The 25,949-nt window shown below is 47.3% G+C and overlaps 1 protein-coding gene across 3 annotated transcripts in view; it reads right to left on the bottom strand.

The window, feature by feature from the left end:
* The window catches only part of NUAK1 (NUAK family kinase 1), a 73,280-nt gene that overhangs the window by 9,165 nt on the left and 38,166 nt on the right, over positions 1-25,949 (bottom strand). For all 3 annotated transcript variants that reach the window (XM_014865826.3, XM_070507196.1, XM_070507195.1), the window contains 3 exons: positions 13,273-13,424; positions 10,589-10,654; positions 84-203 (listed from right to left, as the gene is read on the bottom strand). In XM_014865826.3, the coding sequence (XP_014721312.1) occupies positions 84-203; positions 10,589-10,654; positions 13,273-13,424 (338 nt within the window). The remainder of the gene's footprint in view (positions 1-83; positions 204-10,588; positions 10,655-13,272; positions 13,425-25,949) is intronic.

The raw sequence follows: 25,949 nt of genomic DNA on the forward strand, positions 1-25,949 counted from the left end.
GGATTCAGTTCTTGCCCTCCCCTCTTTTCCTCCCCCCAACTCCACTCCCCCCCTCCCCCATATACACCAGGCAACCTGCTCACCTCTGGCCCTCGGTAAGGCCTCCCATTGACAATTTCAGGAGATGCGTAGAGTGGGCTCCCACAGAAAGTTTGCAAGAACTTGTCCTTCTGGTACAGGTTGGAAAGCCCAAAGTCAGCAATCTACAAAGAGAAGCAAGACCCAGGGAAGCCCGTTAGCGTTCCAGTAAGTGCCTGCCCTGGATCAACTCTCACCACACGGCATGAGAGCACCTGAGGGTCTGCCTGCCGGGTCACCATTTTCCCCCCAGTCTTGAGTCTTTATGAGGGGACCGGTCAACACAAGGGGACCAGTGACTCCCAACTGCAGTCCTTGGCCTTCATCACAAGTTCTGTCCTATCTGCACACTTCATGCTGTTACTTACTTAAAATTACTCCCTCTGTGGACTCTCTGTTTTCACTCGATTTAGACTTGCCCTGAGAAATCGCCACAAAATTCGAGGCTTGATGTTTCTGATGAACACTAGAGTGCATAACTATTCATCTGAAAACTAGCTATCTGTGGCCCACCTAAAATCGTACTGCATCCACGGTGGTGTGCATATCCCAACTTTGGAAAACCCTGCCCCGGGCAACCGACACCACCATCTTTTCACCCATCCACACTCTGATGAGAACCGTACTGTGCCCACCTTGTGACCCTAGATAAAACAGGTCCAGCGCACTGGGTTTTGAGTCATCACATTTCGGGCCAAATTCGGCCACTAGCCATCTGTGTGACATGGAGCAGGTCACTTAGCTAGTCTCAGTTTGCACAGCAGAAAATGGGAACCCGGGATCCCTATGCTGTTTTAGATTGTAGGATTATTGTGAGAATAATAAGAAAAAAAAAAACGATCAATCAAACTGAGACTATGCATGGAAAAGTGTTTTATAAACTTTACGTCTTCGGGTTCCGTGCAAATGTTGTAGCTAACCTTGCTTCTCCCGTGTTGCACGCTCCTTAAAATCATTCTCTTCACCTTTGGTTTCTAGAAATGTTTTCTTTATTACCCTTTACGGCAGCACTCTTCCATGTATATATACATACACATTATCATATATATGCATATAACGTATATATACTATATATAATGCACGTACATATATACGTATGTATATATAATATAAATATATAAATTTTCCTTGCCTACTAGACTGAGTCCCCTGAGGCAGGTGGCAGGTTCCACATCTTCCCCTCATCTTTCTACCATCCACACCTAGCACCTGCCCCCACCCAAGAAACACTTGTCATTAGAATAGGCAATATATTTTGCAAAGCACAAGATCATGAACGGGTAATGCAAAATAATAATAATAATAGACTTAGTTGCCACTTAGTCAACAACCTCCAATTCTCAGCACTGTTCTAAGCACTTAGCGCTCTCTAGTCTAATCCTATCTAAAACCCGATTTACACAAAAAGGTGAATGTGCTACATGCCACCGAACTGTATACCTAAAAATGGTTAAAATGGTCAATTCTATGTCATGGATATTTTACCACAATTTTTTTTAAAAACCCATTGAACAGACGAGGAAACGGAGGTTTAGGGGGATGGGGTTATTCATCTCAGGAGAGCTAACTGGCGATGTCAACGCCGTGTCGTCGCCACAGCTCCAGACCACTGCGCGCACGGCCCCGGGTAATCCACAGATTCCTCTCCAGCCTGAGCCTTTCACTCCAGCCTCACAAGCCGAGCCACTGGGGGCTCCTGCCCTTCCCCAAGCTGATTCCCATTGGCGCCTTATAAATAAATAGGCTGAGCGATTCACATGCCCAGAGAGCAGCCCAGCCCAGACGCGGCTGAGGCTCTCTTTTGAACGCAGCCCCCGGAATAAGCCTATTTTGTAAAAGTTGTCCCTGAATGAATGGAATGTCATTGAAAGCAGCTGGTGTACAACCGCCCTCAGAAAACGCATTCTCGGGGCTCAGATTGCACTTAATTGCCCTGAATTCCACTTTCTTATCAAAGCCCCTGACTTGCTTGCAGGAAGCTGGTTGGAAACTTTATGAAGTGTGCCCTGTCAATCAGAAGAGGAATGGCACGGCTGCAGCCCTGGCATACCCCAAGAAGTCCAGGGCTTCATCCTCTCCGATGGCAGCTAAGGCAGGGACAGCCACAGCATAGCACGCGTCCCAAGGAAAATACATTCCCTTCCCCGCTGTGAAGTCTGCAGGGTCTGGAACACCGCAGGAGCTTCCAAATACACACGTGTGAGAGGCCCCGCCGGCGCCATGTGCAAATACACACGCACACTCGCACCAGGGGTTCTCCAAGTCTGGGCATCCTTGCGTTCTTTGTAGCCGTTGTGAGGAGTGTGTTTATGTTATGGCCCACTCCCATCCTCACAGACTGACGTTTATCAGCCTCTCCCAGTAAAACTGTCACTGCCGCTCACATAAGATTAAGAGAGATCTAGATTAGCCCGTGTTCTTGGCACTTCAATGGAAAAGCCATATTAATCAACACATACAAACACACATAGTTCTCAAACCTTGAGCCACTCACACTTGGGCTGCAGCTCTAAGATTTACTGCCCTAAGGAGCGTCGATGAACTATAAGAAGGGAAAAGGCCACTGGTTATGCAGCTTCTCAAAGCCTCAGTTTTCTCATCTGTAAAATGGAGGTAGGAACAGTGTCCACCCCCACAGTGTCACAGAGAAGATTAAATGGCATAAAGTATGTAAAATGCTTAGAACAGGAACTGGCATGGCTTTGGAGCTCAATAAATATTTGCCTCCCACTCTTAAATCCACATAGGTAACTTTATGAACTTCTTGATACTGATGTTTGATGCTCAAAACGATACTGGTTTTCCATCTAAGGTAATGATGGAATGTTTCTTTTTCAAATATAATTTTTAAAAGGGAACTGAACTAAATAAAAAATATAAAGTAAAATAGCACAGAAGATAGCAGGAAAAGGCAAAATCCATGAAGACAGTGAAAGAAAGCTGAAATTTGGGAAATATTGATTTAAAACATCACATAACAAAATACCCAAGTCCCAGAATTGGTTTTGACCTGAAAGAGCGCTCAGAGATGAGCTCATCCTGCCCCTCGCTCTGTAAGTGAAGCAACTGAAGGTTAGAGGACTCAGAAGCTTTGCTGAGGGGTGCAGAGACGAGAACAACTACGTGGGCATTGGGAGTCTTCTCAACCTGTATGCTTTCTCTGTAACGGGACCCCAGTTGTCTATGGAGGGTGACTCTCTAGCAGAGGTAATGGGGCTTTGCTTTTTAAGTCATATTTTGCTGACACACTGGTGATCTTTGAAGAAAGGTAACTACTTTGCTTTTTTTTTTTTTTTTTTGAGGAAGATTAGCCCTGAGCTAACATCTGCTGCCAATCCTCCTCTTTTTTACTGAGGAAGACTGGCCCTGAGCTAACATCTGTGCCCATCTTCCTCCACTTTATATGTGGGACACCTGCCACAGCATGGCTTGCCAAGTGGTGCATAGGTCCGCACCTGGGATCCAAACTGGTGAACCCCAGGCCACCGAAGTGGAACATGCGAACTTAACCACTGTGCCACTGGGCATGCCCCACTACTTTGCATTTTTGCCGGCTATGGTTTGTTCCCCTGCCCCGTACTGGTTCAGAACCACCCTGTGTCCCCAACACTGGGCTATTACGTTCAGCCTGGGCTCTGAGAAGGAATCTGGGAAGTCAACACTCATGTCCTCAATTTTTGGACTTTTTATTAATATCAAGCCTTTCCAGAGGTGTACCCTACTGGGTGAAAATCAGAGTTAAAAAGATAAACGAGGAAGTCACTATTCACATTTCAAAAGGATTAACCTCACTACAGCATGGATGAACCTTGAAGACGTTCTGCTAAGGGAAACAAGCCAGACACAAAAGGATAAAAATTATATGATTCCCCTTATATGCAGTACCTAGAAGAGGCAAATTCACAGAGACAGAAATTAGAATGGTGTCAGGAACTGGCAGGAGGAAGGAACAGGGAGTTGCTTTTTATTGGGCACAGAGTTTCAGCGTAGGAAGATGCAAAAGTTCTAGAGACGGATGGTGGCGATGGTTGCAAGACAATGCAAACGTTCTCAATGCCCCTGAAACGTAGACCTAAAAATGATAAATTTTATGATACGTACATTTTACCACCATTTAAAAAAAAAAGGATTACCCTCAGATCACTGTGAATAATCACTGTGAGCTCACCCGACGAAAAGGAAGTAACAGCTTGCCGATGATTAACCGCTGGGAAAGGATGCTGATGACAATGATAACATAAGCGTCTGATCATCATCTGCAGTGTCTAAGAGGAAGTGCGCTGGACTGGACCAACCGATCAGAGGTTCTGCAGCCAGAAGAACCTGGGGCTAACTTTGGACTTGGTGCTACAAGATGACTGCTGGGACCTGTCAAGCCACTCAATTTCCTCATTTGCAAATTGGCAATACTAATAGAACCCAACTCACAGAGGTGTTATTGTAAGGACTGAAGAATACGCATGTTGAGCCCCTGGAACAGTCCTGGCACCGCTGACTCTATAAATTACAGCTGTTACGATAATGCTGATGGTTTGGTTTATTCAACAGCCACTTGCTAAGAGCCACTGCCCACCAGAGCCCAGAGAAATGATCATCATCCATTTCTAAGTAACCGTGGGCAGCATGAGAGGCTGCCTTGCATGGTGGGAAAAGTATGAGATGTAGGGGTTGAGTGTTTGGGTTCAAATCCGGGCCTCACCTCTTGAACCAGCACTAACCTCAAGCACGTTAGTTAATCCCTCTCTACTCCACGGAGGTCCGTGGAGCAGCAGCAACACCACCAGCTGGGAGCACAACAGCAACTGAGAATGGCAGACCCTGTCCCGGGCCTGCTGAGTTAGAGTCTGCCTTTTAACAAGATGCCCAGGGGATTTGCTGCACATTAGCCACTCTGAAGCTGGGTTTTTTCTTCCGTAAAATGGGGGATGATGAGGATAATGTAACCTACCTCACAGGGCTGATATGAAATCATATGAATTGAGAGATGGAAAGTGCTTAAACCATGCCTCGCACATAGTAGGCCTTCAATAAATGTTAGCGATTTCTACTTTAACCTCTCTGACTCTTGGTTTCCTTTGTTGGAAAATGGAATTGCAATAGCACCAATCCCACGGTGTTGTGGAAACCAAAATCAGGTTAAATGAGATGATAAAAACAATGACGAGGACGGCAGCACTGCCTCCCAGCAGTCGCTGTTCTGTGAGTGCTACAACTATTACATGTTACATCCTCACAACAACCCTGTGAGTAGGGTACCATTATCACTCCCATTTTGCAGATGAGGAAACTGAGACACAGGGCGGTAAGGGCCTGAGATGAGGGGAAGAGCCGCCTTGGCCGTAGAACTCCCACGAAGGGGAGTTATTGCTCTCACTGGCTGAGGAGGGAGTGTCCTTTGTGTGGAACTCTTCAGGAAGACAGCAACCACCTGGAGGAAGACACACTCCGTAGCTCCTTTCCGGCCCTGGAGTTAATTGCTGTGGCTTTAAACACAACAGCCTTACTCCTGAGTCATCAGGAAGTGAAGGTAGGGAGTGGAACAGACAGCAGAAGTGAGAGGGGTCGGCTTTCATCTTCCGAAGATCTAAGCTCACACGGCCTCTCAGGAGAGACTGGAAATGACCAACCCCGAGCGATCTGGGGATCGCGTAACTGAGGGTGCCTTCAAGAAGCAGCCTCTCACCACTTCCTGAGCAAAGGCTTTCTGGTCCATCCAGCTAACAGACCCACCACCTCCTGCTCGGCACTTCCACAACATGTTACATAGGGCGCTATGAGGTACTCAGCAGGGCCACCTGGCCCTGCCAAGGGAAGAAGATCAGGGAAGCCTTCTTGGAAGAGGAGGCCTTCAAGGTGAGACTCAAAGGAGGGGTAGACAAAGAGCAGTGGGAAAAGCATTCAGGCAGAGGGAACCATGTGTGCAAAGCAGGCAGCCAGAGAAAGCTTGGTGGATTTGAGGAGTTCAAGTCCTACACAAGGGGCCTTCTCCCAACACCCCAGCTAAAAGAGCACCTGCCACTCCTTAGCCTCACCCCACATGGATTTTCTTCACCACGGCACAATTACTTTGTCTTCATTTGTTTATACAAACTGCTGGTTTAACAGCTGCTAGGTTCTGAGCTCCAAGAGGACAGGGACCTGGCCATCTATTTCATTACTAAATCCCTAGCATCCAGCACAGGGCCAGGTACACGGTAGAAACTTATTAAACATTTGTGGTTGAATAAACACTGCCCATAGGAGATACTCGATTTGCCAAACGAGTAAGTGCGGGAATGGAGGCGTGAACGCAGCCGTGCATGGATATATATGTACGTACACACACACACACACACGAACGAACAAATGAACGGATTACCTAATGCACGAGTGCAGAGTTCTCACATTCATACAATCAAAGCCCAGAGGCCCGTATCCTGAGCTGCCCCACTTGGTCTTATTAAGCCTCAGAGGTTTCTATCTCGTCTTAGCCCTGGCCATTCAAAGCTTCCTTTCTTATCCGCAGCAACCACGCTTCTATTGTCATCAGGGGCAACAGGCCATTTTTCCGACGCCCATCTACTCTGAGCCCTGGGAGCTCACCAAATTCCCAGCCCTCTTTGAGGAGGTCGGCTGACCCTGGTGCCTGGACCTCTTCTCATTGTAAGGCATTTTTACAGGAGCCTTCTATGGGAATTGTCGGCATTCCATTCTCCCAGAGAGTGGGATGTGAATCTGGCCCATTTTTATTAATTGCAAATTAATGCTAGGCTGGGTGTCTATTTTAGTAGACATGCTTCTCCACAGAGTAGGGAATGCGACCCAAAGCAGCACATTGCTCTCATTCTTTCTGCTGACCGACTGTGTGAATATTTTTAGAAGCCACACCCTTTTGCAGTGGCCAGATAAATAATTCCCAGTGCCAGATGTGCTCTTTGCAAATCAACATCAGGCAGGGAAGGGGAGAGGCGCAGCAGCATGGCTCACACCGAAACTGCAGTGACATGTGACAAGTTTACACCAGTAGCATTTTTATAGGCTTCCTGGGCGAAGCCCTCCACCCTCGGAATATGGAAGATGGACCCCTATTTAGAGAGGAGCCAGAGGGGTACATTGCTGCTCATATGCCGCTGGTTGGGAATAGGCCATCCGTGTCAACGGTCCTCCAGGCCAGCCACTGATGACATGGGCTCTCGTGAACGTGGAGGCCAGCTTGTGGCCATGTGTCCGCCTGCCTTTTTTACAAGTGCCCTTTCTAAATATGTTTTCAGCAAAATGCTGAGTCAGGAAGAGCTGAGCAGACACGGCCGGAAGACAAACCAACAGCAGCTGAAACACATTTTAAAAAAACCTTGGAAGTGGGTGTGAGATGATGAAAAGAGAATCTGCCTGGAAGCCAGACATGTGAGTTCTACTCCTGGCTGTCATCCCTTCACGCCAAAATCAAACCGCTTAAGAATACCCACTGTGTGACACGCACTGTGCCACCACCATATCGTCTAGACTGACTCACTGGGTGAGCTTGGGCAAATCACTTAGACTTTCTGGGGCCATAACCATTAAAACAAGAGGTTGGAAGATGACCTTCAAGGTTCTTTCAAGCTCTAGGATGCTCAGATCCTAGCAGCACTCCTGGAACAAGCACAAGGAAGGACCAGCATCAGAGAATGGAAGGTTTGGTTTTTGTTTAGATGTGTGTGTGCGTTTCACCTTGGGAAATGCCAGGAGTAGAAATTCTTAAGGAAAAAGATATGACCAAACCTTCATTTTTATAATGTTCTGTGTGTCTGCTATTTCCCTACATCATGGATATGGATCCGAGATTGAAGGTCGTGGTCAATCTCACAGAGACCCAACATCACTGCCCTGTTGCTTATGCAAATAAGCCATTCTCCTGGGCCCCTGCCCATTGTTCCCAGCACAAGTGCTTTCAGAATTCTAACCATTCTTCTCCTCCATTGGGGAATTCTATGACTCCGTAGGAAGCTATGTGCCTTATCACTTCTGGTCCGACATCATGGGACCAAGAGGTCACGTTGTACCACAGAACCCAATCCCCGAGCGAGAGGCTCGCATTCCAGGCCTTGTAAAGACTCCACTTCGTTCTGAGAGCTCTGGGGGCAGGTGGCAAGAAGAATCTGCAGAGAAAGCTACCAGGGTGGATGACACCAGTCCTTAGAAAATGTGTCACAGACCAGAACCCAGTTCTCTAGCCATGGCCTGACCGCCACTCCCCAGGACCCAAGCACCTTCAGAGCAGCTGACTTGCTGTTCAATTTCCTCTCTGGGGACCAGCCACTTAAGCAGGTGCCTTGGATATTAAGAGTTAAGTGCTAAATGCCTTGACTATAGTACTGTCTAAAATCCTCACGTTTGTCACCGACTCCTCAGGATTGGCCACAAGCATGGCACACAGTAACTGATCAGGAAATTTTGTCAGTGCTGTTGAGTCCATTCGACTCTTAGCACAGCTGGACCCTGCCCAGTGTTTCTGCACCGTCCTCTCACCTTCCAGGGCTGTATCAGACATTGCTCCACTGATACTCATAGGCCAATTTTTTCAGAGTGAGCAGCCAGTTCCTTCTTCCCAGTCTGTCTTAGTCTGGAAGCTCTGCTGGAATCTGTCCGCCATAGGTGACCCCATGGTATTTGAAATCCCAGTGGTATAGCTCTTAGCATCACGGCAACCCACAGCCACCACAGTATGACAACTGACAGATGGGTGGTGTGGTTCCCTAACCCGGACAGGGACCCAGGCCACAGCAGTTAGAGCACCGAATCTTAACCACTAGACCACAGGGGCTGGCTCATCCGGAAATACTCAGTGAAAAAAGGGAGCAAATAAACAACAATCCCCAGAGACAGGGACTGGCATCCCTACCAGCCAGATGAGGAAACTGAGGCTTAGGTAGGCAAGTACTCTACCCAAAATATTGCCGGTAGTCAGGGGCAGAGCTGCAACTCAAGCCCAGGCTCTTACACTCCAAAGCCACTGCTGTTAACCTCGGCTCACTGCACAGTGCTCAGGAGCTTATGAAGCTAAACACAGAGTGTCTCACTCAGTCCTCAAAACAAGCCTGTGGGTGTTACTGTCACCTCATGTTATAGCTGAGGAAACAGGGTTAAATGGCTTTCCCAATGTCAAGCAGCTAGAAGCCACACAGGATGGAATTTTCTAACTCTACAGCCAGTGCTCCTGCTAGAGTTATCCAGCCACTTTGCCAGAAAAGGAGAGACCCTGAGCTTTCCCTTCCTGTTCCTAGGAAGAGCTGCCTTCACTAACTGTCTCCTCCTTCCTCCAGGGACTGCAGAGAAATACGTGATCACGGTCAACCTCTCGCAAGAACAAGAGGTCACCTGGACCTGGCTTCCGGGGGCCTCTCAAAGGATGATGGTGACCAATGGTGGCTGCCATGATCTGTAAACAGAATCCAAACACCTAAGCAAGCCCATCCTTCCAAACAAGGAAACGGTCTCCCCGCATTGCCCCCTCAGAGGATAGCAACAACAACAAAAAGTGAGGACGATGCAAGGTCATTCCCAGGCTTTGTCCGGGGACCAGGGATGAGGCACTAACGTCACCAGCGGCCAATTAGAGGGATCTCCTGGTGCAGGGAGTGCTAAGGCCATTTCATAATGAAACCCATGCGGCGAGCTCCGTTTATTTTGAAACCGTATTTGCTTATTTTGCAGACGTGATCAAAAGGACATTTGGGGTGCTTGCTCTGCAGGAGGCACTTGAACCCTGTCGGCCAGGAGAGCTTTCTCCAGCTCCGGCAGCAGCCAGCAATAAATAGTCCTCTCCATCAGAGGAAACTCTGTCACTCGCGGATATAGTCTTTCCCAATGGCAAACACCACCATCATTTAGTCAGCTTCCCAGTTCCACGGCTGGTTTCACGGGGTGCGAGGGTTGCAAGAGAGAAGGAGGAGACAGGGGGTGGCAGTGAGAGAAAAGTGGCAGAAAAGAGTTCCAACTCCAAAATAACCTGGCGCCCTGCTGGCATATCGCGCATAGTGGTTCAAAGGCTGGACTCATGAGTCAGACAGACATGGGTTCCAACCCCAACGCCACCATTCACACTGTGTTACCACGGGTAAGTTACTGCCTCAGTTTCCTATCTGTGAAATGATGTACATAACAGTACCTATCTCATGGGGTTTTTGTGAAGATTGAATTTAAGCGATATCAGGCAAATATGATACGAAAAACATAAGCAATGTGTTACTGTGATAAGTATTTTTACGGTGATGATTGTAGACTATGAGCTTCCTGAGGACAGGGACTGTATCTTCGTCATCTCTTTTTATCCCAGCATGAAGAGCAACGTCTGGCAGGTAGATAGATAAATGCTTGTTGAGTTGAATTGTTTGAACTGATCTGAGGGCTCAAACCCAGTGACTCTCCCCAGCCGCCAGCCAGGGAAGGAAGTGGCTGCCTTATTTTTAGGCTGCAGCTTGGAGCATCTTAAGCCCTCACCTGGCTGCACTCCCCAGACCCTGAACATCAATCAACGAGGCAAGAGCTTTACCTTAATATTGCAGTTGTCATCGAGCAGTATATTTTCCAGCTTCAAGTCCCGGTGGACCACGCCGTTCTGAAACGAGAAGACAGGCAGGGAATTGAATGGGAGCAGTTGGGATGAGAGAGAGAGGAAAGAGGAGGGCCAGCAAAGGGAAATGTTTGACAGATTAAAGAAATGCACCAGCCCGGTGGTCCTCGCCTCCATCCTTCAGGGCTGCTCTCACTGTCATGAAGCTCCCTGCCAGCGACCGGCGACAGGAGAACATTAGTCACTTGCTGTGTGGTTAAGGGAAAAATGACTGGAATCCATTCTCCCCCAGAGCCTGTAAAACAGCAGGGGGATTCTTTGTCGGAATGTAATTCCACTGTGTGAAAGCAATATAGTCCCAGGCAGCCGCGAACAATGTCTGTCTGTGATGTGATTGCCAGGGAAGAAGATGATTTCTCTGCTGGGGACTCAGAATGTGGGGCTCGCAGACCTTGCTTGTCTGTCTGTCTGCCTGCCTGCCTCCTCAATGCTGGAAAGTGGCCTGGCTCAATCTATCTGGACTCCTGAAACCAATCCAGATCTGTCCTGAGGATAACAGAAGCACTCCCGAGAGGTTATTTCCTAAGCAGCTGGGAGGGAAGACTCTGCAAGTCCCTCTCTGCTCAGCAGGACTCGATGTGGGGTGAAGGATGAAGGTGGCAGAGGCCAATGAGCCTGTAGCCACTGAGCTGGCCAAAGCAGGTCACTGTCATACTGGTGACCTTTCCATTCAAGGAAACTCTGGCAAGGCTGGAAGCTGAAATAAAGTGACAAGCAGACGGCCAGCTAAGGTGAAAAGGAGTCGTTAACCAATAGGCTGTGGGTCTATCCAGCAGTAACAAGTGGCTTGCTCAATTCTTTTTAAAACCCCATGATCTTTTGGGGGGGGCAGGGGGCAGGAAGAGAAGTGGAAATGAAAGAACCAGCTACTTTGGGCTGGGCAGATAAATAGCAAGGGGTAAGTTTTAAACATCCTTCAGCATAAAGGACGTTTGCAATTAAAGCTGCTCTTTTAAGCAAACCAACTGGCTGGAAATTCTTCATCTTTCATTCAAGACTTCTTTAGTTCGGAATCCGCATGTTTACAGTTGGTGATTTATTGTCGATTTTCCTTTCCATTTGACAGTTCTTCATATCTCCCAAAGCATTGACTGGAGAGACGAAAACATCTATTTCTACTACTCTTTTTCTAACCCAAACCTTTAAAGATGTGTTTTGGATTCAGAAATGTACAAACCAGGGCTCCTGGAGGAAAGATACGGAATACGAGGTACCTGATTTTGTTTAGTTTTAAATATTGGGAGCAGTCTAGTTTACACTGTTGCATTCCTAGTTTTCATAGTAAGATGGAATGAGTCTAATAAAGCTCCATTCATACAAAACCCAAGTATCCACACACTTCAATAATGAAAATATGATCTGTGGTGCTTTAGGATGAGGTCTGATGACAAAATACAAAATACACTATGAGCTGCATCATCAGTGCCTTTGAGACAGCAAAGAGAAGCCAAATAACGTTCATATGGGTTAAGGGTCTTAGATCTGAATAACCATCTTCTAACCCCTTACAGAGCTACTCTCAGTTAACCAGAATATTGAACAAACCAGAAGGCCCCAGGTTGCAATCATCTGAATGAAGATTCTGACTCTATTTTGGACGCCATGTTGGATTCAAGTCACTATTGTCCTCAAAGTGAATGATGGTTCCAGGTATGACAGTTCTGGGGAAAAGTAAGAATGGGATTGAAATCAAGACTAAAATAATTTGGCTGAAATTTGGCTGAGAATTACATGTCCTTCACTTCCTTCTCCAGAGACCCAGGGTAGCTAAACTGGCTGTGTTATGAGCCCACCCCATTACGTGCATCGCAATAAAATGTGTGTGGACGTAGGTCACCTATGTGGATGTAACCCATCCAAGAAAAGGCACCAAGAGCATAGAAAGGGTTAGAACCTACGGCCTAGCAATTGTGCTTCTGGAATTTCTCTTGAGCACATTACTCAAATAAGAAGAAAAGGTTAATGGATAAAGATGTCAATCATTATTTATAATAACAAAAAATTGGAACCAGCCTAAATGTCCAACAATCACAATAATTACAGTGAATTTTCAGTAACATAGGAAAATGTTTAAACTAAAATACCTAGTGAAAAAGCAAGACACAAATGTAAGAAAACATGCAATGTGGTACTCTGGATTAGCTCCTGGAATGGAGAAAGTCACTGGTGGAAAAACGGATGAAATCCAAAAAAAAATCTTGAGTTTCGCCAATACCAACATACTATTGGTGTCTCAGTTTTGGCAAATGTACTAGAGTAATGTAAGATGTTACCATCAGGGTAAACCGAGTAAAGGGTAGATGGGAACTGTCTGTACTATCTTGGAAAGTTTGCTTTGAACCTAAAATTATTCAAAATAAAAAGTTTAAGTCAAAAATAAATGTTAGGAGTGGAAGGAAGAAGACTGAAATAAACAAACAAAAATGTCAATAGTGGGTTATCCTCAGATTCTGGAATTAAGAGTGATGGAGATTTTCTTCTTCCTGTTTATAAATTCTCCATAAACACTACAATGAACAGACATCACCTTTATGATATGAAAAGAATCACGTGGTACCATAAAAACCACCTGTGGCCCAAGCTCTGGCCAGGCTCGGCTGTACCTTGTGACAGTAGTGCACGGCGGACACGATCTGCCGGAAGAAGTGTCTGGTCTCCCGCTCACTGAGGCGTCGCCGCTCGCTGATGTAATCGTACAGCTCCCCTTTGCTTGCGTACTCCATGATGATCACAATCTTATCTTTGTTCTCAAACACTGTGGGGGGAGAGCAATGCACAGATAGTCTGTTTATCCAACAAGCTCGCTTCTGACTACAAAGAGTGTGAGAGAGGACGATGGAGATGTCTCTGAGCTGGGCAAACAGCTAGCGGCCAGGAGACAAGTCAGGCCATTCAATGTCACAGTGGGTTGGGCAAGTTTTCCAGCCAGGTGGACAATGACATCATCACTAGTGTTTCTGGAAGCGCCTTCACAATGTTAAGGAGAACATGCCTCTTTTCGGTAGACCCCACCCCTTTACCAGGATCATTTCTCACAAGCCCGTCCCACTAGAACAGCTCCCCTGGAGATGGAATAATGGGTAATAGGACACACAACTACCATTTATTAACCATTTGATACAGACCAGCTACCCGGACCTATAAGCTGCTCTGACCCCAAAAGGGGTGGCTGAACTTGTGTCCTCTTTGCTCAAAACCTTCCAGACTGTTCATCTCACTCAAAATAAAACCCAAAGTTCCAAATGTGGTTCACCAGGTCCTGCATGATCCTGTGGACCCTTCTTAGCCCTTTTATCTATCTATTCTGTATGTTTATTTATTTTATCTCCCTACTAGAATACAGCCAGCCCTGGTGTCTAGTGGTTAAGATTCAGCGCTCTCAGCGCCATGGCCCAGGTTCGTTTTCCAGTCAGGGAACCACACCACCCATCTGTTGGTTGCTAGACTGTGGTGGTTGCGTGTGGCTGTGATGCTGAAAGCTATGCCACCAGGATTTCAAATACCAGCAGGGTCACCCATGGTGGACAGGTTTCAGCAGAGCTTCCAGACTAAGACAGACTGGGAAGAAGGTCCTGGCCACCCACTTCCAAAAAATTAGCCATGAAAATCCTGGGAATAGCAGTAGAGCATGTCTGATAGAGAGCCGGAAGGTGAGAGGATGGCGCAGGAAGACTGGGCAGGGCTCTGCCCTGCAGTACACAGGGGCGCTAGGAGGTGGAACTGACTCATGGCGCTAACAAACTAGAATATAAATGAGGGCTGGTCTGTTTCATTCACCGATGTTTCCCCAGCACTCAGAACACTATTTGTCACAGGGGCTCAATTAATATTTATTAAATGTGTGAACTCAAAACTTCATAGATGCATTCTGGACAATTACAGTAAATAATTACTTAGCACTTACCATGCACCAGGCTTCTGTAAGGTTTTGAGTACCTGACACCACGTACTGACTCATTTAAATCTTACAACAAACTATCAGGAAAATATTTGTCATTTTACCACTTGAAAATCGAGGAAACGGAGGCCTAGAGAAGCTAAGAAACTTGCACAGCCGGCAATCAGGCCGTTCGGCTGAACCACTAGACTAGGTGGCTTCTCAATCGGCTCATTTCTGGCTTCCAGCGTGGGTGGGGAGCCGTCTCGTGTTCTGCCAGGACCACTGCAGTCACCTCAAGCTGGTCTCCCAGACTCAGCCCTTCCCACCCAACCTCCACACCACCATGGAAATCGTTTTCCAAAATGCTTGTAAACGCTTCTGTCTCCTCAACCCTGATGCTCTATAGCAATGATCCTCAAACTCTGCTGGACGAAGTGCTTGTGAGTTCCAGGCAGATGACCACGCAGGCGGGTGAGGGGAGGCACAAAGGACAGGCTCCAGGTCCTCAGCACCCCCTCAACAAAAGCCACTCCACTGCTATCTGTCCCCTACTTCGGGCTTTCACATAAGACGTCCTTTGAGCCAAGACAAATTAATAATACTTGTTTTGAAATCCATCACTCCCAAGGGATATGGTAAAAACCTTTGTAGGGGGGCTGGCCCTGTGGTATACTGGTTAAGTTCAGCACACTCTGCTTCAGCAGCCCACATTCATGGGTTCGGATCCCCAGCACGGACCTACACCACTCAACAGCCATGCTGTAGCAGCAACACACACAGCAAGCAAAAAAAGAGGAAGACTGGCAATGGATGTTAGCTCAGGGCTAATCTTCCTCAGCAAAAAAAAGCAAAAACAAGAACAAAAACCTTTGTAGGGGACCCAAGACCCTCCCTGAAGGACCCTGCCTACCTCCCACCATCTCATCAGCTTCTACTATTTCCCATTAGGCCCCCCATGCCCACTGATGCAGGGCTGTTTGCTGTTTCTCACAATCACTCACTCACACACAGAGGGCTATTTCACACCTCCACACTCTTCCCTCTGCCTTTACTCCTACCTGTCTTTCCTGCCAGGGAAACTCCAAATCACCAGTCAAGACTGACCTCAAATATGGCAGCCAGTGTGCTTCCCTCTGCCTCTCCCTGTACTAATCAATCCACTCCTCTGCCTGGACAGTGAGCCTGGACTTTGAGAGGTAAAAACTGTAGCTATGGAATCAGATACTCCAAGCAGGATTCCTGGATCTGCCTCTTTCTGTGTGACTCTGGGGGAGTGGCTTGCCCACTCTGTGCCTCAGTTTAGTCAACTGTAAAATGTAAATAATATTAGTAAGTACTTCTTAGAACTGTTGGGAGAGTTTATTGATATGGGGTATGTTATAATGCTTAGAACAAGGCCTGCACTTACGGCACGCACTCAATAATGTTAGGTCTTATCGTTGGTATTAATATTATTGGACCCCAGGGCCTAGCACTGAGCCAGACACACAGACACACTCAGTGAGAACCGAGCTGAACTGGAACATGCCCCAGGCCTGGGTCCCCTGTCCTCCCACACCTTGTCACTGGCTGCTAGAAGCTCAGGCCCCTCCAGTTCCTTTTTGGCTCCTTCAAGTCCAGCCAAAGCTCTCTGATAAAATGAAGGGGGAAAGGGGGAGGGCTGGGAGGAGGAGGAGAGAGAACAGCCAGATAAACTTGGCTGCTCCCGCGTCTGCTGGCCTCCGTGTACCCTGCAGCCTCGTCTCCTGCCAGGGATTTCAGCCTGTTGTGCACTTTTCATTAACAATAAACTGTGGAAACTGCAAAAGCTGCCTCGGGATGCATGGCTCAGGCTCCGAAAATGATAAAGATGTGCCCTGGAGAGGCCAGCGGGTTTTCTAATTTTAAAAACAGGGAAGGAAGAAAGAGGGAAAAGTACTTTGACAGAGAAACAAACAAGGAGGCTCACAGCCCAAAAAGTCTGATGCATCCTTAAAGGAAGCCAAAGCCACTGGCCCTTCAGTGACTGTCAGAGGGTGTGCGGGTCACGTGCCTCACGCAGACAAAAGGACTGTTTCAGTGACTGGATTTGTCCTGTTCCAACTGGCTGACTTGGTATCAAGGAGATTTAAACATAATTCATTTCAACACAGTTCGATACGCCAAATATTTTACTAAGCAGTTTCCATCAGTAAGTGCTGGTCCTCCCTCTAACATGCATCCTGACTTTGTCCACCCGTCTCCCATGCCCGGCCACTCTTCCCCTAAATCCCCAGCCCCACTGGTCTCCTGCCTGTCACTCCTGTCTCTCTGCTGATTGCATCTGGAGGGACTGTGGAACAGTTGCAAATGCATCTGCCATGGAGCACTAGTCCTGCAAGATATTCTGGAGAAACAAAAGGTTTCATGGTCAAACATAGGGAAAATTTTTAGAAAACGCTAATACTCGATCGCCCTTGGAGAGTCTGGCTTTAACTTAGAGTTTTGCGGGTTGATTCGGCCATTTCCACATCCTATTTACATCCAGAGGAACCAAGCAGGAGCCAGTTTGGGAAACACCGGATGAATGAGACAATATCCGAGTGATAAAATTGGCCCTCACTGTGGCAGGCGGGGCTGGTGGGCAGCCAGGTGAGAGAACTGTCCACGTGGCCAGGGCTGACTCTGGGACACCACCGCCACCCCTCCTACAGGAAGCAGCCCAAGTCTTATGGTCCAGGCCCCGATTATAACCCTAGATTACTAAATGCAAACAATCTCTCTAGACTTAGAGCATCAATGATTCATCAAGGAGGCCGTGCGGGGTTTTTCTCAAAGCTTCTTGAACTCTTCCTAAACAGAGCAGCATTTCTTGAAGGCCTACTATGTGCAGTCACTGTGCTAACAGCATTTGCATGAATTATGTCATATGGCTTTGGTCCTATGAGAAGCCTGGTTCCACAGACGAGAAAGCCTGGGTACAACGAGGTTAAAAACTGCAAGGGCCACAGAGCAGGTAGGAGGCAGAGCCAGGCCTGGGCGTGCAGTCTGACCACACACTCCACGCTCTTAGCCGCCATCCTATTATTCCCATACATTGACCTCCCTGAACCTCAGTCTCTTCTTCAGTCAAATGAGGCTAACAACTTCCTCACATGGTTACGGGGGATTCCGTGAGCTCACAGGTCCAGCGCCCTCAGCACGGTGCCTCGGCCAGTCCTCAAAAAATAACAGCTCTTCTCCTAATTCCTTCACCTGCCTCTTCGGCACCTCTGGCCAAACAAACCCGTAGACTTTCCTCTCCCCACTGGCATTGCTCTTTCAAACATGCTGTGGATGCCGCAGAATCACAGGATTTTTGAGCAGGAAGAACCTCAGAGATCAGCTATTATTTTTCCAGAACAGCCCAGGATTTACAACATATAAGAACAAGGCCTTGGGAATTTGTCCTGAAGAATGACCAGCTTCCGCCCCGCTGGCCCAAGGCTCCTCGCCCACTGTAAGGTCACTATCAACGAGGTGAGAGGAACACTCTCAGCCATTCTTCTGGCAAAAAGGGCCGCTTCCCTTGGGCACTTTTGCAACTGGTTATTTATAAGCCCAGAAATCTTGTCTGTGTTTATGTTATTAGTCACTAAGCAAAAGCTTATTTTCCACCAGTTGGGAAGGGTTTCCTTTCTGAAAAATGAAAGCCTGTGTCTCTTGGCCAGACAGTTTTACCCAGAAGCCCGGTGGCTCCAGAATGGTAAGGCAAACTATAGCCCTTGACATGCCAGACCTACCAGGAAAATTAAAACCTCGAATAGAAACTTAGCTCAGCTTGAGTCAGCCCACAGCACTGGGGCCGTGTCCATTTGCTACGGATCCTGGTTTTTAGTATACCAATAAATTTTTATAAAGCACCCACTATGTAGATGGCACCGGGGGTCCTGGGAGAAGTCTTTACCAGGTTAAGGAGCGGAAGAAGGCAGGCCTGGCAGAAGGGGCAGCATGGCTAAGCGCAGAAGCAGGAACACTGCAGGCAGAACTACCAACAGTTGGCAGGTGCCAAGATTAAGAGAAGAGAAGGAAGAAGTAGGCTAGGAATGAAACACAGAGGCCTTGAATGCACACAAGGCGCTCTGGGTGGGGAGGAGTCAGACACGAGACCAAACACTGCCAAGAACAATAAACAGACGGAACAAAGGACAGGGTAGCATCCAGGATCCTGAACCTATGAAACAGTCCAGGGCTCGCTTCTTCCCAAGAGCCTCCCCAGACAGTGGCCTCTCCTTCCCTAGGAGGCTTATTTATAACAATAGTTCACACTTATTGAACACTCACTGCATGCCGTGGATTGTCACATTTAATCCTAACAATCCTTGAGATAGGTGTTAATATTATCCCTCCCGCATAAACAGGGAACCGGCACTCAGATAGAGAAACGAGATGGCCAGCACCCAGCAAGTGCCCCCATGTCCTCTTTCTGCCACTAACCACCTCCCCAAGGATGTATATAAGCCAATAGGATACATTATTAGTCTTGCCGATTTTGAGTTTTCTAAAAATGGAATCATGCAGTATATATTCGTTTGTGTCTGGCTTCATTAGCTCAATATTATATTTGTAAGAATAATCTGTGTTGTTCCATGTCATCAAAGATTGTTTACCCTTACTGCTGTAGAGTACTCCATTTTGTGAGTGTGTCGCGGCTTAGCTATCCATTCTACTGTCGATAGACTTTGGGCTGTTTCCAGGCGAAGGTCATTATGAATCACATTGCTGTGAACATTCTTGTGCATGTCTTTTGATGCATTTCTGTTGGAGAGATAACCAGTAAGGACTGGATCCCAAATTTGTGTGATTCAAAAGCTTCTGTTCTTGCCACAACTCTCCACCACCTTCCTCCATCATCCGTTTACTCTCCTTGCATAATTCTCAATGAAGATTCTCCTTCCCTAAAGAGAACCCACGTCACTATCTTTTCTGAAAACACTTTATTAGCCAATCTGAAGCATTTATCTGAGCATTTTGCTATGTATTAAAGGGGGTACAAAACCAGAGTGTGGCCTGGAGGAGTTGCTAGCTAGTTGTATACAGCTAGTACTTATAAAATAATTCAAGGACTGACCTGTCTGAAACAGACTTTAAGTACCTAGATGATCAGAGAGAAGGATTAGTGAGGTGGCTTGAATGGGCCTCAAAAGATTCCTAGACAAAACAGGCATGGACGTGAACCATCAAAAATGACTAGGGTTTTGCTTGCAGGAGACCATTTCACCATCGTTTCAGCATATCTTAAAATATCCAAACTCTGTTTTCTTCTACTGTTCTGCAGAAGGGCCTTCTTCCCAGACGCCAACTTGAATTATTCTTCTTGTTTTCTATTTGTTTTCCATTTCAAGGGAGAGTGAGGATTGGCTGCTATAGCAACAGCTGCTTCTCCAAATTAATTTTGAATTTCATCAGATGTTCAGCTTCACAGTCCAGTTCTGCCTTCGGATTGTCTGGCTTTCACAACCACGCTAATTACCCAACTCGACTCCCTCCCTGCTGCCCTCGGGGTTAATAACGCAACTCGTATAACTTGAGAAAATGCATATTATAAAAACAATGCTCGGGCCTGGGAGAAATACTGATGAGTGACGAGATCTTGGGATTTTAGCCTTCCATTGGCCATTTTAGAGCCTAATGAGGCCATTTAGAAAGAAAATGAGCTGGGGAAGGGAGAGAGTGGGGATCAATTTACAGGAAGCTCCGTGAAGAGCAGGTTATAAAAAATGGAGGAGATCTTTCGGGTCTACACGGAACTCCAGGGGAGGAAGATTCATTTGTTGGTTGTAAGGAAAAAGGCCAAGGGCCTAGAGTGGACCAGTCAGAATTCTCTTTATGCCTTTGCCTTCTATCACTCCATCTCCTAACTTAGTTCCAGGAGGCTGCCATCCCTTCCACGGTGTTCCCTCCCCACACAGCAGCATTTTTATTACTTTCCTAAAACCTCAGACAGAAGTCCTGTTCCACTCCTCAGGGGTGTTCTTTTTATTAAAGGTCAGTAGGATTCTCACAGAAAGTACCTTATTTTTCATTTTAGAAATGGAGTGAACTTTCCTTTGCAAGAATTGTCTGCAACCTAATTAGGTCATTTAGTCAATACAAGATTCATTCTTCAAGTTTCCTCCCCAGAACTAAATTTCAAACACCTCATGGGCTCACAGCTTCACAAAATGGTCCTCTGATCCCTTCAGTCCGAAAGCCTAGGGCAGCAGGAGTGAGAAAATTAAACCGGACTGGCAGCTCTCCCATTGTCAGCGAGCTGGTCAGAGTTGAGTCAATGTGTTTCCTGGTTTGGACAATGAAAGGCTCTTTAGTTCACTAATTGTCTTTTCTTAAACCAAAACTCTTTCTGGATGTTGGTTGGCATGCCCAAGGAGAACCACAGCCAACTAGGCCGCCCACCGCCAGCAGTGGACTCCACAGAAGGCAAAAGAAACGGTCAGAAAGTGGATAAGCTACCTGCGGAAGAGGGGATGCAGAAGGCTTGCCAAGAATCATCCATTCCTGCTAAGATCATTAGTGCTACTTGGGGAGACCAGTATCAAATGCCAGGAAGGCAGGGGACATGGCCAGGATAAGAGAGGAGTGTGGGAGAGGGAATCCCGGGCACCATGCTGGACCAGTCATTGGACTCTGCCCACCTTCCACAGCCATCCTGGGGGCATTGCCGTGGAAACAAGCAGGAATCTGAAGTGATGGGTCCATCCACCATCCCCACACACTCATCAGCCACACCCCACAGTCTCCCTGATCATTCCCTTTATTGCTCTGTCTCAGCCTTTTTGTCACACACACTCACACACATACACACACACACAAACACGCTCACACAACCATGAATCTGAGAGAGCACTGACAACTGACCAGAACATCTCAGAACCACCCCAGGCTCAAGCTTAGGCTCTTGCACTTGACACTGGAACTTCTAGAAAAAGCAAGTTCCTTCAAATCGGGCAACGAAGTGGGTAGAAATCCCTCCCTCTGCGAAGACAGCCTTAGTCTGCCTCCCCTCACAGAGGGCTTCGCTACAGGGGCTCATCCCCCACTTCCCAGCAGTCAGGGTGGAAAAGCCAGGCCTGTGGTTATCACACCTCTCCTTGTAGCCTCCACCAGACCCCCTTGGCACAGGAATATCTTGTCCACTCAAAACTCCAGCCCAGCTCATCAGCAACAGAGCGCAGTGGTTAAGAGCCTGACTCTTGGAGCCAGGCTGCCTGAGTTCCAACCCAGGTGCTGCCACTTACCAGCTGACCTTGGCAAGTTGCTTAACCTTTCTGCGCCTCAGTGTCTTTATCTTAAAATGAAGACTATCTACCCCTCTACCCTCTTTGTGCAGATTATCACAGCGCACAGCAGTAAGCACACGTGTAAACGTTAGCCTGTTCCTATGAGGCAGCAAGTCTTAGTTTAAGAAAGGAGAACAAATGAAGACACGCCTGGATCAAACCCAGGATTATTAAGGATATGTATCGGAATAAGAATTCGCACCTGAGATTACACGTGTGCCCTCGAGGGATGGGAGGGAGGTGAGAGAATGGAAGGGTTAGTAAACGAACACTCAAAGACATCAAAGGACTCGTAGCAAAGCCTGACATGGAGGCGAGCCTAGCTCTTGGAAGTGGGGTCCATTCTTCAGTCCCCAGGGGTGTTCCACAGCCCAGATCTCAATCTCAGAGCCATACCTACCAGATGAACCCCGTCAGAAATCGTGGGGGGATGGAGGCCCTCGTCTATACTCTATGAGCCTTCGTAAATGCATGCTATTGACTGCCTGAGCAAATTACCGGAGCCATCCCAGTTAATTTCCAAAGACCCGGTTCTATTTTTTCTTTAAAAATTAGCTTCAAGTACAAGCGGTATTATTTGAGGCACTAGAAAAGACTGAATTCCAGGAAACCCAAGAGGGCGAGGCAGGACAACCAGGGAGCAGCATTAGTTTTTCGCTGTTTTATTTCTAATCTCCAGCCTCTAGAAAAATGACTTGGGTGTAATCAAATGAAAACAATGAAAGTAATACACTTGAAGGTCAAACAGCTAACTTAATAGGAAACTCATTAGAAACGTGGCTGGACAGATTCACAGCTGAAGAGCTCGTTCACATGATTAAAAGTGAAGAAAACTCTCCGGTGTCGTGTCATTAACGGGGGCGAGGCCTTAATCTGGATGCAGTCTGTAGAGAGTCCATGTGGAACTTGTGAGTCTGGCAGCGAAGGGAGTGCGTTAAAATGCTCAGCAATTCGCCATGGGTTCAAAAGAGTAAACACAAGCATAACAGACCACTTTGCCAAGTTCAACAAACTGTTTCATGGAGCTCTAAGTCTCTGATGGGGGCAGCAAGCAAATGGCTAAGGAAGCACACCCAGGCCCAAAGGTGTCAGTCGGGGCTCACTGGTGACTGTTGCCAGACACACATTCTTCTCTGGAATTCACTGATGACAAATGATCAGACCAAGACAAGTTTCTCGAGCAGGGCTCATTTCCTCCTGGTTGCAGGATTAAGTCCATACTCCTCAGCCTGGCGAATTAAATTGGAATCCCTAGGGGTGAGGCCCAGGCATCAGCATTTTATAAAAGCGCCCCATGAGATTCCGATGTGCATCTGGCGTTCAGAATCCCTGAAATGGGCAATCTGGCCTCAACCTACTCCTCTACCACCTCCCAACAGAAGTTTCGACTCTAGCTAAAGGACCTCTCAGATCCCTAAACATCGCATCAGGGACAATCAATATTGTTTCCTGTACCCAGCACTGGGCTTAGCAATTTTATTCATTATCTCATTTAATCCCCCCCCCCGATCGTATCTATAACATCACTAGCTATTGGTTCCATTTTATCCATAAGGGAATTAAGCCTCAGAGAGGTTGTTACTAGCCCACGGTCACACAGTAGCAATTAGGAGAGCAACTGGCTCATTCAAATCTAAGCCTGTTTGGACAATAAAAATACACTCACCCTCCTAAAACAGTACCTAGAACATAAGTGCTCAAAAAATTTTTGTAAAATGAATGAATGAATGACTAAATAAGTGAATGAATGACTAAATAAGTGAATGAATGACAGCAGTGGGTAGTATTAATAACCCACAGACCTTGTTAGATGAATTCAGCCATCCCCTGCCTTCAAAAAAGTCTAAATCAGGACTTCCCTGCCTGCTGCCTGAAAACCATGGATGAAGACACTCGAGCCTGGGAAGAAAAATGTAAAGTGCTTCCACTGTAGGTATTTCTGAATAATTGATGCTGGCCAAGCAGCCCTACTTCGGTTTCTGACCTACCGAGCAGGGCTTTCTCTAACACAGTGGTCCTCAAACTGAGAATGCATCAGAGTCACCAGGAGGGCTGGTTGCCTCACAGAACCCTGGGCCGACTCTCAGAGTTTCTGATTCAGTGGGTCTGGGGTGAGGCCCAGGTGATGTGGATGCTGCTGGTCCTGGATCGCCCTCTGAAAACTGTTGCTCAAATGTATTACTAGGTAGTTTATCAGGGCCCTGCCATTCTCAAGGGGTTATCTTCCAGTGGCAGTAACAGCTTCTGACTCCAGGACCTCTGCTGGGTTCTGGGGGACATCTTGCACTGGCCCCATGTCCCCGCCACAAGTTGACAGGGAGGAGAAGGCAGGCAGTGGGGCGCCCTGTCCTCTGAGCCTGCAGGGCGCCACACAGGCTCCGGGCCCTTCCACAGACCCTGTCTCTTGGTTTCTCCTCCACATCTCTGGTGGGATTTTCAGAACAGTGATTTTAACCAGGAGGTAAGAACAACATCCCCTTCCACAAAGATGTAACAGAATCTCAGGAGGCATAAGTAGCTTGAAAAACCATACTGTAACGTAACTTCTAGGAAGACGGCAGGAGCTTTTTAACTGACAGTAAATTCATCCAGAGTGTCTCCATGGTAGTTATGCGGGGTCGGTGAGTGGAGGAGTCGAAAGAAACATTTCTTTGACTCTCAAGATCTGGCAGTAGTGCTCTTTTATTTGGAGAATAGTGTGGAATAGCATGGGGACAGGACCCATGGGCAATCAGGCTGCTCCGTGGGGACAGGGCCCAGGGGCAGGAGGAGCCGCTGCTGCTGCCCCCACTACTGCTGCAAACATGAGTGGAGAGTAAGGCTAAACTTAAGGCATAGGTATGTGAGCCATCTCTTTACAAGACAAAGGAAAGAACACATGAAAAAGTTACACTGGTATTAGTCCAGGTGGGGTCTGGCCATTGGGTGGTCCCACAACTTTTAGATAAGAATCAAATCGGATTAAGTAAAGGCCAGAAGCCACCACCCTAAATCAGTTACATGAGGTTGTCAGACAGTAACCAACTTAAGTTCTTGCCTTCCCCATTAAGAGTTTCTAGAGATAAGGCCGTCCCCCTTCTTCCTGGCACAGAGAGGGAGGCATCTTTACAGATGGAGGTTTCCCTTACAAATGTAAAGGTTTCTCAGCAAAGGGCAATCAAACTCCAGTCCTCGGAGCCTGCTTCTCATTTGCAGTTTTAAAATTAACCAGCCTAGAATCTTCATCAGTAGGAATTCAGAGAATTTTCTAGAATATAGTCTCTTTTACGTCTTCTCACAGGCAGCAGGTTTAAGGCTCATGGGGCCAGTGCATGAGACTCACATGCTTATGGACCAAAGGACATCTGTTTGTCTGCTGTGTTTTTTGAAGTTTGAGAAACTCTTCCAAAGGTGAGAGATCACAGCTGACAGATGCCACGCAGGCTGCCTAATTGTCCCAGAAAGCCAGGGTCACCCTCACCCAAGAGAGGGGAGGGCAGGAGAGGGTCGGCTGGTTCTAGCATAGCACAACGCTAAGGGCCAATCAAGAGATGCAATCCTGCATGGCCAGGAAGAGAGATTTCCAGGAACAAAAAACAAGGGCAGGAAAGTGAAGGTTCAGGCTGATCTGCCCACACCCCGCCTTTCGCTTTCACACAGGACTGACACCAGATGGGGTGCGAAGATTCCCTGAGGGTCCAGCGGCAAGGCAAGATGTTCATTCTCGAGGTTTTGCTGATTGGGGCTCCTAGGCTTTCAAAGGGGAAATGTGAGTGAGACAAGGCGCCTTTGATGTTTGAACTTGGGGACTGAAATCAGAACCTCAGGCAGAAACTGTTTTTATCTCTTCCATCCTAGGTAAGCAAGCTGAAAGCTCCGGGCGGGCGGGCACTTCCTCCTCAGCTGTTCTTTCCCTATCGTCAATTACCCCCCTGCTGAGAGAATGGAATGCCTTTGACTGGAAACAGGTCCATCCCGAGATGCGGCGGGAGATTTCTTTCTTCCTTTTCTCTCTCTCGATGATGTTACCCTTAGTTTCGCACCCTGGAAGGTGTCTTTCTATCCTCTTATTTTACTTAGAATTAGAAGCCAGTTACGTTTTGTGTCTACATAGAGTCGACAAACTTGAGGGTTAATCACCTGC

Source organism: Equus asinus, chromosome 4 (genome assembly GCF_041296235.1).
Source record: "Equus asinus isolate D_3611 breed Donkey chromosome 4, EquAss-T2T_v2, whole genome shotgun sequence".
NCBI lineage: Eukaryota > Metazoa > Chordata > Mammalia > Perissodactyla > Equidae > Equus > Equus asinus.